General features: G+C 36.5%; 1 protein-coding gene across 6 annotated transcripts in view; it reads right to left on the bottom strand.

Annotated features, from left to right (window-relative positions):
- The window catches only part of fmnl2a (formin-like 2a), a 122319-nt gene that overhangs the window by 72284 nt on the left and 34486 nt on the right, over positions 1-15549 (bottom strand). For all 6 annotated transcript variants that reach the window (XM_067443265.1, XM_067443263.1, XM_067443262.1 and 3 more), the window contains exons 2-3: positions 7480-7563; positions 2700-2780 (exon numbers count right to left, since the gene is read on the bottom strand). In XM_067443265.1, the coding sequence (XP_067299366.1) occupies positions 2700-2780; positions 7480-7563 (165 nt within the window). The remainder of the gene's footprint in view (positions 1-2699; positions 2781-7479; positions 7564-15549) is intronic.

Raw genomic sequence — 15549 nt, 5'->3', positions numbered from 1 at the left:
CTGAGGTAAAACTTTTGTTATCTTAACGTCATGTAAGCTTAAGAATTGTTGCAACGAAGAAAAAAAAAACTATAATTATGCTAATTAAAATGATTATTAATGAAAATATATGAACTTATCTTAAAACATCTGCAACCAGTGGCTTTGCCTTTTGCATTGTCCTTTCAAAATGACAGTTTGGGAGCGAATTTTAACGAGTCAAGGCGGGAAGCGCGTGAAACAACCAAGCGCTGGGTAGAATCAACCAAGCATTGCGACCCAGCAGGTTTAACCCAACGACTGGAAATTTGAAACTACCCAATGGTGTTTAAAATGTGATCAAATAAACCAACAAAAATTACCCAACAGTCTTGACCCAGCATTTTGGGTTAAAAAACAACCCAGCATCATTTAAAGTGTAGTAAAAACTTCCCCCTAAGAAAGGCTTAAAACAGATTTCATAAGACGTCATCTGCTAAACTCAAAGATTGTTGATTTTTTTTGTTAATTGTTGAGGAGGAAGTACAGCAGTGTACTTCAGTGATCAGAATAGGGTATGCATGTGACGTCACCATTGGCCGGAGTGACTGTGGTTACGCCCACTGAGACAGGTTTGACATGAAATCTGAGGTATATTTTTTACAGACAGCCGATAACTACAGAAATTAGAAGCAAATAGATCACTGCAATTCACAGAAACAGCTGGACTTCAGGCAGCGAAACGTGGATTTTTCTGTCAATATGTTGAATTTTAGGGTAATAAATATACCATATATTGTCTCATCAATTAAATATTTACCATCTTTCTGTATAATTGTATGTTTTTTAAATAAACATAATAATAACATTCATATAAGTGATCGGCCAGAATATGTTTTACCTATATTTCATTTATATAAAGCGTTCACACACAAATGTGCTTTATGTATTTCCTCTCTGTCGATATTAGGCACATAAAAATTTCAATATCGCTGGATCTTTGGTAAGTTGTAAGGAACACTATCGAGCCCAACCTCTAGTATAAGCTGATAAACCTTTATTTTACTCACGTCCGGTCTTAGTCCGGCTGAGGGTGCGTGTTCTGGCGGGAAAGTGATATCACTCTATAAGGTTGTCGAAGTGGGCCGATATGCACAGGCACTTCTATATTTTAATCTGTAGCATACCGTCACTTTTTCTTGTGTACTAGTAGTCTGACATCCCCGGAACGCGATTTCAAACGAATTGAATTTCAGGATGTGTTATGTCATCTGCCAGAGACCATTTAATCACATTTTGTAATTCATCTGTACAGTTGTAGTAAACTTAAATTTGTTTAAAAGTTAGCTGTTCATTGTGAGAGATTCTGTAACTATAGCAACTGTTTCGTGATTGCCATGTTTTGGCAGAAACTACTGCAAAATGATTTGTATAAACACTTACACTGCTTTTCTTTCTTAGTATTTTTGTCTTGTTTCTAGTCAAAATATCTGAAAATTCTTATATTGAACAACTGTTTTGGGAAAAAAAATAAAAAATATATTAAGAGAATTTAAATTTAAAATAAGCAAAATAATCTGCCAATGGGGAAAGCAAAATAATCTTGGTTTCTGTTTGAATTAAGATTATTTTTCTCACCACATTGGCAGATTATTTTGCTTATTTTAAGCAAAAACCTTCTTAATTTTGAGTTATGTTTTACCAAAACAAGATAATTACTTTTGCTTGTTTGGTAAATACTTCTTGTTTTAAGAATTTTTTTGATATTTAGACTAGAAACAAGACAAAAATACTAAGTAAGAAAAGCATTTTTTGCAGTGTAGGTTGCCTAAAGGTGATGGTTAAGAAATTTGTTTAAAATAATCTTTTTTTTTTCTCAGGGATTTTTAAAGTCAAACTACTTGTTTTAAATATCTCAGACGAAAATATCTTGGTCTCAGATTCTGTCAATTCTCTCAATTTACTGACTGTCCGATGTATATTCCATTCAAGACTGGAAAGTCGAAAGTTGTACTTAGAAGGAACCAAGTTTATATTATCGGCATTTCCGATGTACATGTTGGTGAGACAGACTTCTTGACTAAGTGGCAGTTCTTGGCCAGAATAAACTGCAATCTTGCCTAATCTTTAAGGCTCAAGTCAAGTGTCTGGCTATGTTAGTCTAGGTTGTGGACTACTACATTTTACTCTTTAGTTCATCTTTAGTTGGTCTGATGTCTAGGCGTTTCCTTTTTGCTCCTTACTACCTTACTGTCATTGGGACAAGTCTTGTTGACATGTAATTTGGGCCATTATGTGTTTATACATCTGTCTGACATTAGAAAGGTGTAAAGTTTTACGACAGCTCACTTTCAGTAAACAGTTACTTTGGAGGAAGTTTTAAGTTTGGAGCTCTGATTCCTCATGATATGACCCCTTTAAGGTTAGACACTTTCCCTGCACCAGAAATCAGCTGTAAAGTGAGGTGTAATATTTGATCCCTATCACAGGAATCAAGTGTGCCCTAGCAAGAAGTAAGTTTTAGCCCAGTAGGAAGTAGATAGCCTGCTGTTCCTCTCCATACTATTGTAAGGGCAGCACTGTAGCCAAGATAACAGTTATCAGGAGCTATTTTGTGTCTGAGGTCATCTATCCCAGCATTAACACACACACACACACACACACACTTCCATGGCTTACACACACACAGACACACACACAGACAGACCACTCCGCACTGAGGGAATAAGAGCAGAACTCACCTTTCTGGTCACAGCCGGGTCAAGATAACTCTGTAACTTGTGGATATATGTGTGAGGGGGATTTTTCACCTGGAATCGTTCCTGGAAAGGAGAGATAAAAAAAGATGTGTTCATGCTTTTACTGATTTTGAGTCAAAGTTTTTGTATGTTACTTTTGTTGTATAAGGAATATGGAGTGGGCTTGTCCAATCTGTGGGACTTTTTAAGTCACGGAAACTAATACATGTTAATTTCTTTGAATCTTCACATTACTAAAATGTTGTCCCAACTAGCTTAACATTGGCTGAACAATTCTATGATGATAACGTTGATGATTTATTAAAGGGATAGTTCACCCATGTCATCATTTACTCACCCTTGTGTTTTTTCGAAAAAACATGACTTTTGTTAAGATGTTTTAATGATGTTTTGATTTCTGTCCCTCCCTTTAAAAGTCCATTTCATCAGAACTTTCAAGCTTCAAAAAGGTCATAAAGACATCGTAAAATTCATCCATCTGACTGGAGTGGTTTAATCTAATTGCTAATTTTGCAATGAGCAATCTGGCTAAACAAAGTATTCCATTTGTGGGAGAGGTTTTCCATTGACTATGACAGATTACAGATTGTTTTTACACAAACACAAGCACACTGCTCTAAATGTGCCCAAGAGAGATTTGGAATTTTTCAGACTAAACTACTTTTAACTGGCCAATAGTGTGATATTAACATCTGGCCATGTGTCCTTAATCTTGTCATATGTGTTAAACTCAGCATATGTTTAATAAAAGTTCAAAATAAAAGTCCCAAAAGACTAAAAGACTAAAAGTATATTTTCTCTACAGGTTATTACAGCTCTCACATTTTTTATATCGACAGTCAAACCAGAAATGATTCAGACACTAGATATCATTTGTACTAGTGTGTGCAGGACACTATAGGTCATTTATATAAGCGAGGATAACAAAATAAAGTAAACTTAGACATATTATACACAAAAATTCTCCATACAGTAGACTACCGGCAAAATAGATAACAATCTGAGACCAACATTATCCAGACACTTTGACCTGACCATGTTTTGCTTCAGTGTTTTTTTCTTTAAATGCTAATGTAACCTTTTACACCACAGACGAACATAATGAAGCATTGCTTGTACTTACATTTAACAGCTGATTGTAATTCATTACATTCCTTTCTATCCAAGTTATCTGACATTATTAAGATTCATTTGTTCTGACACAGTTTAACTTTAAGTTCATGTCATATTTTATTACTATTTTTCTTAAACGAATAAACTGGTAATGTGAGAAAATGTTGATGGTGTCTGAATACATTTGGGTTTGACTGTGATATGAATTTCATCAATTTAATTTCTAAAAATCTTTATAAAGTAAGTGCTAAATAATGTTAATAATAACACTGTGATTATTATGAATCAAGGTAACAATTTATTTGTCCACTTTAGATATTCTACTAACTTTGCATATGCATGTCAAGTACCAGTCATTTGCTCAATATCTGCTAACTCTTTATTGCGATGGTCCTCGACAGACCTTCTACCGACTATAATTAATTTTGCAAGTACAACTTATTCTACTAACCCTAATCTAACAGTCAACTAATACTCTAATGAGAGATAGTTGACATATAGTTGCAAACTAATGAGAATTAGCTGACATGTAGTTGCAAAGATAGTTCAAAAGTGACCTCAAAATAAAGCGTAACCTTTATCATTTATGCATAATACTTACTCGTACTAATAATTTGATTATATTCTAAATCAAATGTATATACAATTCTCTCACTCATTCGGGTGTTGTCCTTGGCAACAGCCAACCAACAGCAGTGCATAACAGGAAAGAGAGAGACAAAGTTCTGCTCAAAACAACACAAGGCGCCCGCACACACACACACACACACACACACACACACACACACACACACACACACACACACACACACACACACACACACACACACACACACACACACAATACATCAGCCGTAGATATCACATTGACATTTAACATGTGGCCGGTGTTTTTGTATGTGTGTGTGTATCAGGTAAACTCTACATTATGGGGACATTTGTCCGCACAAAGACGGAAATGTCCAAAATCCTTGTCAGTGTGGGAATTTATTTTAGGAATAAGCTTATAAATCATAGAGAATTGTGTTTTTTTAATGTAAAATGTACTGTTATTATTATTAGTAGTAGTGGTTTGGTTAACATTGTGGCTTATGTGATTTTAACAAGGCAGTGTCTACTGATATAGAAGATTATCAGTGGGATCACATGATAGAGTTCACAATCTTTATCAATATCACTGGTTGGATGGGACACCGTCTATGACGGGTATTAATGAAGTATCAAAACAACAACAACAACAACAGCCAGACAAGTTGTGTTGTCTTCATGAGGACAAGATAAAGACAATATTATGTCTGCAGGGACACAAGGTCACCTAATGAATAAAGAATGACTCTCTGTAATACAGACTGCCCACACTTGTCTCACTGACATGCATGGTAAAATCTAAAATACATGACCGGGACCAGCCGAATTCCATGGAACTGTTCCCGTGGTAAACATCGGCACCAGAGTGTGACATTAAGTTCACCTATAAATGAAAATTCGGTAACATCTTTAGGTTACAGGAACAAATGAGTGATGTAATATTAAAGGAAGCGTATGTAAGATTGTGGCCAAAACTGGTACTGCAATCACTATCCCCTCTCCCCCTGACTCGAGGTTGTCAGATTGGCTGCAGGATCCAGAAGGAATGTTTGTAGATCTGCAGCTGTGGTAACTAGAGCAGATCTGGCAACCCGGATGCGGAAACACTACTGACTTAGTGATTGGTAGATTGGTGGAGGGTGGAGCTTCAGGCCAAAACAGTTGAGGGCAGCAATAACAACTTTTAAATGACAATATGCTGACCGGACTACTGTTGTCAGTAATATAAGTATTTGAAATGAACATGATTTCTTAATTTCTCTAGTGACATATCAGGGCCATTATATGATTAATTGAAATATATTTCTTACATACAGTTCCTTTAGCATTCTAGTAACTACTAACAAGAAACTCTGTTTAACTAAGTAGTAAGTAATAGTGCTCAGTTGAATGTGGTAGTTCACTATTAGCTAATCAATAACTACAGCCTTCTAATGGAACTACTAGTTATGTGGATCAGTATTCTAAAGTGGAACTCATGATAGCTCCCTGGTAAATACTGAAATCATTGTAAGCTTTTGAGGTTTTTGTAAAGTTTTGGAGAGTAGGGGAGCGCGGGGCACAACCTAATACGGGGTTCGTTGTAGTACACATGGTTTAAAACGTTCCACACATGCCACCATGATGAAAATGTTTGTATTTACTAGTAGCCATATCAACAAAAAATGTAATTACTAGTAGCCATATTAAAAAAAAGTAAATTACTTAAGTTTATTTTTCATTTCTGTTTTCTGTGTTCATTTAAAATAAGACAAATCTGATATTATTGTAATCGTATATCTGTTATTTAACAGTTGATATCGTTCTTTAATGCTGATTTAACCAGCAGAAGACACGAGCCGCGGTTATATCCCAGTTTTTCAGGTGGGGTGCATTGTAACACCAACGAGTCCCTATTAGAAATATGATATTATATTCTATACTTTTATGAATTATTTTGAGAAACCATGCGAAAAGGGTGAATAATGACTGGGAGTCAATGTTTAGAAATTATTAATCATTATTATGTTTTGAACAATGCTGTATAGCGGTTTTTAGTGATGTGTTTGTTGTCATCTCAAATATTAGTATATTTTGAATGATTAAAAAATGCAGTTATTTTATTTTTAAAAAGGTAATAATTGTATTTTATTGACAAAATATTTTCATTTTTTAGGATTTTTTTAAATTATTATATCAGATAACATTTTAAGCTGTCATTTGGTCATGTTACAATGCACCCAACCTATGGGGCATGTTGTCACATTCGCTTCCATTCTTTCGGGGTAAATCAAGAAAAAAAGTATACAATGTATTAATTAAATAAATCCACATAATTGTACTAGACGTGTGAAATTAATGTGGGGAAAAATAAATAGTCTGAATCACTAGTAGGTTATCATGATCTTCACTTTGGAATACTGGTCCAAATGGCCAGTAATTCCTATAGAAGTGTGTAGTAACACTTGAGTCGCTACTAGTGGGTTAGTAGTCTTACTAGCCTCTTTCACTCAGGGCCATTTTTTGGGATTTCCGCCTGGATTTGGCCTACCCAAATTGAAAAGCTTCCCATTCACACATAAAGTGGTCTAGGTTCAAAATATTGGTGTCATTTTACAGGAAACCCTTTGAAGTGACATAAAACACTGCTAAAAGTGATAAACATGTAAGTATATGTTGCCTAAGCTGTAATAACCCCCAAAAAATTAGGCGCTTTTTGATTTTTTTCCCCCATAAATTCCTTTTTGAAAGTGTGTAACTCAGGCCCTGTGGTAGTTACTTTTTTAGTTAAGGTAGTGATTAGCTATCACATTTGACTAAGCACTATTACTTACTAATTTATTAATTAGTTTCTCATTAGTTAATATTAGTTAGAGTGTTAATACTGCATCACTCACTTCCTGTGTAGTTATTCATTACGGAACACTATTCTAAAATGTTACCAACAATTCTTTACTAATTTACTCATGTTGTTCCAAAAGAAGACATTTCGATAAAAAAAATATTGTTTTGGAACCCAGTGACTTTCATTAGATCGGCTGGGAGAATGGAGGAGGTAAGAGAACGAAAGAATGTACTGTACCTGGTCACAAATGAGTTCCCATTTCTTCTCGTTGTCGTACTGCCGTAGTAATCTTGCTTTGTCTGGAGGCAAGTTCATTGAGTTCTGTATAAAGACACACAGAGGGACTAAAGTTAATTGAAGTCCTGTAACTTCCACAGCTATCAGACAAACAAGAGTGAAACATACTGATTAAGCAAATGCACATCTCACAGACACTGTGCTTTTCATGCAGTGCAGTTGTAAAAATGGTGTATTTATTAGGGACAGTGTGTGTTAATGAACAGACATGATTATGCAGGAATGTAAACACATTGTAGCCAAAGGCTAATTTCCATCCAAGTTAAAGAATATGTGTTTGTCTGACCCCTTACAAATAAATTCACCCCATTCATAACAAACTTCCATGGCTGTGTATCTGTATTAGAAAAAAGACTGCGTGTTAAAAAATGCGCTGGTTCAGCGGAAGAGGAGACACATGGGGCTATACTGTATGTCTGCGCCAGCATCTTCTTCCTCTACAGACAGCGAGAGCAACTCGACTGAAGAAACGGTGCCTTTAGTGCAGAAAGAAGAAGTGATTCTTAACGTTACGAATATTCAATACAATGAATGATAAATAAAGTACCAAAAAGTGTACTACAACAAATTCAGTTCTGAAATTCAGTACTTCAGTACCTCCCGCTCATTCAAAGATAACAGCTGAGAGACATAATAGTTCAACAACACTGGAAACTGGAATCCATTTGGTTAATGTGAAATGGAGGAAAATAAAATAAATGAACTTCAGAAGAGCTGGAGGTTCTCATAAGGAAACAAACTATTCCAATGAAGAAAGTTCTCCTTGGGAGGTTTGATAATTACACAATGTCAGGATGGAAAATGGGAGATGAGGACATAGGAAGTGGTGTTTCAGCTGCGGCTAGATTATATAAGTACAATATTGTAGATATATGTGATACATATGCATTTTTTTAAATATATATCTTTTAATTTCTAACATATTACCATTGAGAACTTAAGACAAGTTGGAGGTTATACAAACTTCTAGAAGTTATTTTGATATTTTTAGAACATCCTTTTCAGGAATTAAGGTGTATTTTAAGAAAAAATTAATGAACAAATACAAAATAGTTAAAACTTTGTCTAAAGTTTAAAAATAAGAAGAAAATGGGAGTTAACCCTCGCAAAAACCTGATTGTAACTGTGAGAGTAAATTTTAAAGGGGTGGTTGATTGCCTATTTTTACAAGATGTAAAATAAGTCTCTGATGTCCCCAGAGTGTGTATGTGAAGGTTGAGCTCAAAATACCAAAATATAATGTTAAAATTGTCTTTTTTTGAGCAATAACGTAACGTTTTTGTGTCCCTTTAAATGCAAATGAGCTGCTGCTTATGGGGCGGAGCTTGGATAACTCAAGTAAGCAGACAGGCAATGAAACTGTTCAGCCTTTTATGTTCAAACCGGAGTCAGACAATGATGGAGAGACTCTAGAAGAAGTGACAACATGCACAATACTACAAGATGTTCCTGAATGGTTAGTTGATGGATTTATGTAGCTGTTGTGCAGTTAACTATCTTCAAGTCATTGATTAGCATATTCTGTTATGATAATCTCACCATCTTTCTTGCACGTTCCCGGGGGCAGGGTTTATGTAAATTTCAGGGTTAGTGATGTCAACTTAACCCAGGAGAAAGCTCGTTGTAGTCCCTCCAGCTGTTTGTTGTAGTCTTAAAAAGCATTTTCTTTAAAAGAAAATATCTCCCTTTGCTCTAATCGTTGAGCTTCGTAAGTTTGCAGATGTTGTTTATGCTCAAACAGGACCATTACACACTAGCTAAACTTTAAAAAGTGAAATCATTATCAACCACCCCTTTAAATGTCAGTTGTTAAGCAATGATATATGCTTCTGAAGCCACAAATCACAGTGATTCGATGTCATTTTGTTTTGTTAATATCATATCGTTGTGTTTAATAACCAAATTCCTGGTGAAGAACTACACTACCCATAATTTTAAACAGATATACCACAGAGAGTTACCACAAGTAAATGAGAATCATGGTAACAGAGCTCAACAGTGGCCGCCCAATCCCATGACTGCTTATATATGCATTTGCATAGGCTATGTTTGAATAATTTGCAATAAACTCTATATACTGCTTAAATACACAGAGGCAGTTGTTTATTCAATGTATAAAATATTATATTAGCATGATTTAACCACGTCAATGAGATGAGTAGTTCACGTAATATTAAAGTTGGCAAGAAATGAAAGTTCACCACATTTTTTCACATCGCATGTTATTGATCTTATTATGAACAACATATGCAGGACTTCTTCAACCATTTAGTCCTCTTAAACCCGCCTCTGCAAGCTCAAGTTCATCTTCCTCCATTTTTGAGTGCAACCGTCAACAACCTATAGATTAAGCAAAATCCCTGTTCTACATTTTCTCTTTTTCGTTATGATATACGGCACAATACATCATAAGAATTGCTGCTACTTTCATTTGATCACCATAAATTGTGTTTTTAACTTACTTGTATACTTGTATCTAGTTGGTTTGGTTGATGGTTTTGTTTTCTGAAAATTAAAGGGGTATATAGTTCCAGAACCAAGGGCTTTTAAAAAGTGGGTGGTGCCTATAATCGTAATCCAAAATATTTTTTTACTGAAACAGTTTCACTAAAGAGCTGTAAGCTTTGTCTTTATCAATAACGAATACGTTTGTGCTGGACCGCATTTCCATGCGGCCTGTGTCTGCGTGGAGATGTTTATTCTCAAACACACAGACCATCAGCACATGTGTGTGCTCAAACTCCAAACATGTGCCGAGATCAGACCTCCACCTCTTACACAAGCGCTGTCCTTTACGTCTGCCCTAGTTTCACACATCTGCTGCATGGAACTCCCCCAAAAAACTGCAGTCACCAGAGCCCCATCCATACCCCACCCTTCAGAGCGAACCGTACACCACCCACCCAAACACAAACAGATGATTCCCTCTCCCACTGTGTGCTGGTGGGAAAACAAATCCAGTGTTGTTAAAATGCATCTTAATTTGGAAAAACCTATGGTACAGGAGCCATGCTATTTATCTGTGAGTATAGTCGTGGGCTGCTCTTGTTGTTTTTCTCTGTAGATTCCCATAGCAGTGCTACTCATACAGGGAGCCTCTTTAAAGCGGATGGCTATGTTGTGTTTTCCAGCCTCAACACAGCAGTTGTTGGCCAGAGGGAAACCCAACACTTAAAATGTGATCTATAGACTCAAAGGCAATCTGTCATAATGATTTTGAACATTTTTCTCAACAGTACTACTTTAACTCTTTCCCTGCCATTGACTGAATTTTCCATCATTTTTGACAAAACGCACCTCCGCCATTGACAGAATTTTCCGGCGATCCCTGGCCATTTCTCAATACCAAGTATGCAAACTTCAGATTTGCTTCCTTGGTAGTTCGGACTTGCCAAGTTCAACTCAGGAGAACAAACTCACGAGGACGAGAGGACACAAGTCCGGTAATCCTGAAAAACGGAACAGCTGCGTTCTTGATAGCGTCAGCTCTTCGGTTATCTGTGTTTGTATTTTTTAAGCTACAATAAAACTAAATAAGTCATAAAACACCACTCTGCCACTTTTAATTTTCATTAAAAAAATCTTAAACATATTAATAGCCACACAGATATGGTTCAGGCAATGCTTACATTGATTTTCTTCACTGCATGTATATTTAACAAAACAAATTATAAAACACAACCCTGCCTCTTTTCGTTTACATTTTTTAAATATTAAACATTAATATGTGCTTCAGGCAAGACATGTGCATATGTTATTATCTTCACTGCAAAAAAATTAAATACAACATAAAACAATCCTGTCTCTTTTTGTTAAATGTTTAAATGATCAATAACAGCCATTATAAATGTATAAGTAAAATATATAAGAAGCTATACAAGAAATAAAGAAAACAATTCAGTCTAACATACCAAATCAGTGCAAGTAGGCTACAACGGTAGAGTTAAATAGCCTAAAAATATCAAATAAAACTTCACTTTGCCATCAGCCAAAATGATTTGCCAGGGAACAAATTATAGATGCATAAGACCAAAGATCACCCGTTAGATCTACAAAAGACAAATTATATCTCATGTTTAACCCTCTCCAGTTTCATGTAATCCCTCTCCAGAACTTTTTCATTCACCGTTCCTGGTTGGTGAAACGAGCTTCCATCCTCCATACGCATGACAGAATCAGTCACTTTTGACTCAGTCTTTTGAAAAAACCCTCATCTCTTCCATGAGCACTTAATCTTATTATTAAAAAATAAATAAAAATAAATCTAACTCTTCCTCCTTAATTTTTCTGTTTTCCTCCCTATTCTAGTTTTTGCTACTCTGAGTAATATTTAAATCTTTTTATTAGGGCACTTTTTGCGTCTCTTCGCCTCTTCATGACAGATCGCTTTTGTACTCCTCAGTTGTAAGTCACTTTGGATAAAAGTGTCAGCTAAATGCATAAATGTAAATGTTTAACCACTACAGAGACCTCAGAGCAAGCGACTGATGTCAGAAGGACTAGCTGAGGAAAGGGGTTAACTGAGGAAAGGGGTTAACGTGCGCTGATCGGCCAGTGATCGCCTGGATCTTAAAACTCTGGAAACGTCTCTCTTTATAAATAAAGTACACAGGACACATCCAGGGATTTGAACTGTACTTGGCCAGCGACTGATGACATTTCACAAGTACAGACAAGGAAGCATATTGAAAAACGGCCCATTTTTTCACTATTATACATATGCAGCGCTGTTACGATTCTTCTAAACAAAGTTACTTGAAGGCAAGCCTGCAACCTTAACCAAAAGAAATGTACGGCTGCGGTACGCGAAGAAGGAGACCAGAGACCATTTTTTTAAATGGATGCCAATGGAGCAGAGGCATCACTATGCTGGATTGCAGCCCATCAGCTAATCTTCAACATACTTTCTCTTAAACATTCATTTTGGATTTATCTATTTTTAGAATAAAAAATGCTGTTATTTTTATAAGAGAAGTCATGGATAATTGCACGACAGGTATGATTCAGTTTAGGGCACTTCTCATTCATTTCTATGGTACCCATAAACAGTGTCACACAAGTATGAACAACATTCAATGATGTCAAGGCTGTAATGCAATTGGTTACGAAGCCACACGTGATTCAAGTTAGCCGTTATGCTTTATCCATTGCTAGAGCCACACAAGTGTACAGAATCTCCAGATCAAAACACAGTCGAAAAAGAAGCAAAAACAAGCAATATAAGCATTGCTTATGCACATGTAAAATAACATGATCATCCAACATTAAACAGCATATAAATTAAAATTGCCTTATGTTACAGAATGAAATATCAACCCAGGATGAGCTACAGGACAGTTCAGCTTTTGGGGTGTTGGTCTACTCCATCTATGTTTTGATCATTTGTGCATGTGTCCATTGTGATGTTTTACTGTACATATCGTCTGATACCAATTTGGTAGACATTGTCCAACCCTACATGAATATGCAAGCAAGTTAACTTACGTTTAATTGCAATAGAGTTTGTCATTAGCATTTTGCTAAGCTAACAGTGTCATAAATTGGGTAAAATTACTGCAGATTTTAGGGCCGGATTTACTAAACAGGGCAAATAAGTGTGAGAGTGCAATCCCATAAAAGCACAGGTGGCAGTGGAAAGTTCAATACAGTTAAGCAAACTTATTTCTCACAAGGGGATACATGCAATGTTACTTTAGATAATTGAAAGAAAGAAGTTGACGCTGCCGTAAAATAGATTAAGTCTGTATTTTTACTCCATTCACAAACAAAAACTGTCAATCTATATGAATACAGAAGAGATATTCCCATTATCTCTATCTGAACAGCAAAACAAAGTTTTTAGTTCTGTGCATGCGGACATGTTGAAGAAAGCTGTGCACTATGATATTGCCATGACAACAGAGAAACCTACATCTAATCTGCAAGACCAGATGTCTGACAAATGAAATAAGGATCTACAAACCAATATTTGATGGGCAAAGCAATATGCTGAAAAAATACAATGTATGCTCAGATCTGATCAGTCATGCCAGTTCATGTAAAGTTCAAATTTGAAGATAAAAAACAACCAACCCAACCCACACAGGAGTAACACCTTGATCTATTTAATGTTCTGGAGACACACAATGTAAGATTCTCTGGGATTCTTGTTGAAACAACATATCCAGACAGGCTATATTATTTGTTATATTTGATCTGGTTAATTATATTTCCAAATGTAGAAGCCTCTAAGGTCTGCAGGATAATTAAAGAAGTAGAGCCAGGCAGAGATAGTCTCAGACAGACCGCCCACAGACCGCTCACTGACCGTCTGATGCAGAAAACAAGAGCTGGACTCAAACCACCAAATCCAGTCTTTCAGAAGCCAGGTTAAGTATTTTTTAGTTCTGTGAAACTAAAACTATTTGACACACTATATTGCCAAAAGTATTGGGACACCCCTCCAAATCATTGAATTCAGGTGTTCAAATCACTTTCATGGACACAGGTGTATAAAATCAAGTACCTGGTGATTCAGACGCTTCTACAAACTTTTGTGAAAGAATGGGTCGCTCTCAGGAGTTCAGTGAATTCAAGTGTGGTACCGTGATAGGTTGGCATCTGTGCAATAAGTCCATTTGTGAAATTTCCTCACTACTATATATTCCACAGTCAACTGTTAGTGATATTACAACAAAGTGGAAGCAATTGGGACCAACAGCAACTCCAAACTTTATATGGCCTTCAGATTAGCTCAAGAACAGTGCGTAGAAAGCTTCATGGAATGGGTTTCTATGACCGAGCAGCTTCATCTAAGTCTTACATCACCAAGTGCAATGATAAGCGCTGAATGCAGTGGTGTAAAGCACGCCGCCACTGGACTCTTGCCAGGAGAATGGTACTTGCCTGACTGCATTGTGCTAAGTGTAACGTTTGGTGGAGGGGGGATTATGGTGTGAAGCTGTTTTTCAGGGGTTGGGCTTGTCCCCTTAGCTCCAGTGAAAGGAACTCCTAATGCTTCAGCACACCTTTTTGGATAATTACATGCTCCCAACTTTGTGACAACAGTTTGGGGATGGCCCTTTCCTGTTCCAACATGACTGCACACCTGTCCTGACCTCAACAGTCCTGACCTCAACCCGATAGAACACCTTTGGGATGAATTAGAGTAGAGACTGTGAGCCAGGCCTTCTCGTCCAACATCAGTGCCTGACCTCACAAACGCGCTTCTAGAAGAATGGTCAAAAATTCCCATTAACACACTCCTAAATCTTTTGAAAATCCTTCCCAAAAGAGTTGAAGCTCTTAAAGCTGTAAAGGGTGGGCCAACTCCATATTAAACCCTACGGATTAAGAATGGGATGTCATTAAAGTTTGTGTGGCAGGCGTCCCCAAATTTTGGGAAATATAGTGTATATTTGAATGAATAGAAATTCTGATTACAAAGTCTTAACATATTTATTACATTCTTTTTTACTGTTCTTTACAAACTTTTGTATAAACTGGTGCACCATTACTAATAGAATTAGGACTACACATTTTGCACAATGGTCTATTATCTGAGTATCATTGATTTTGAAATAATCTGCCCTTAAAAAACATAAAAATACAGTTTATTTTACAAGACAGTCTTGAACAGAACAAGTTTCAATGTGAACCAGACTTAACCATCAAAGCATTTGGCTCTAGATGGAAAATCCACTCATTTGAGAAAGAAGTTTCCAGGAACTACTGCTTACTGACATCTTCGGTCAGCTTGACCCTGGCAACGGAGTTCAGGCAGTACTTTGATCACCTGTGTTTGAATGGCTCCTCTGGGTCGATCCTAAACATCCTGACCGCTTGAAAATCCAAATAAGCACCTACACATCCACCCCGCCCTGCCCCAAACACCACTAAACACAGCTCTCTCAAAACTGCCACAGCATGAGCATGAATAAAAGAGGGTGATATCATCATCATCATCATCATCATCACTTCATGGTTCTCCTGATGGTATGTAAGACTTGCTCTAAAAGACATGAGCAGAAC

The sequence above is a fragment of the Pseudorasbora parva genome, chromosome 5 (genome assembly GCF_024679245.1).
Source record: "Pseudorasbora parva isolate DD20220531a chromosome 5, ASM2467924v1, whole genome shotgun sequence".
Lineage (NCBI taxonomy): Eukaryota > Metazoa > Chordata > Actinopteri > Cypriniformes > Gobionidae > Pseudorasbora > Pseudorasbora parva.
This window is presented reverse-complemented; position numbering and strand designations above follow the sequence as displayed.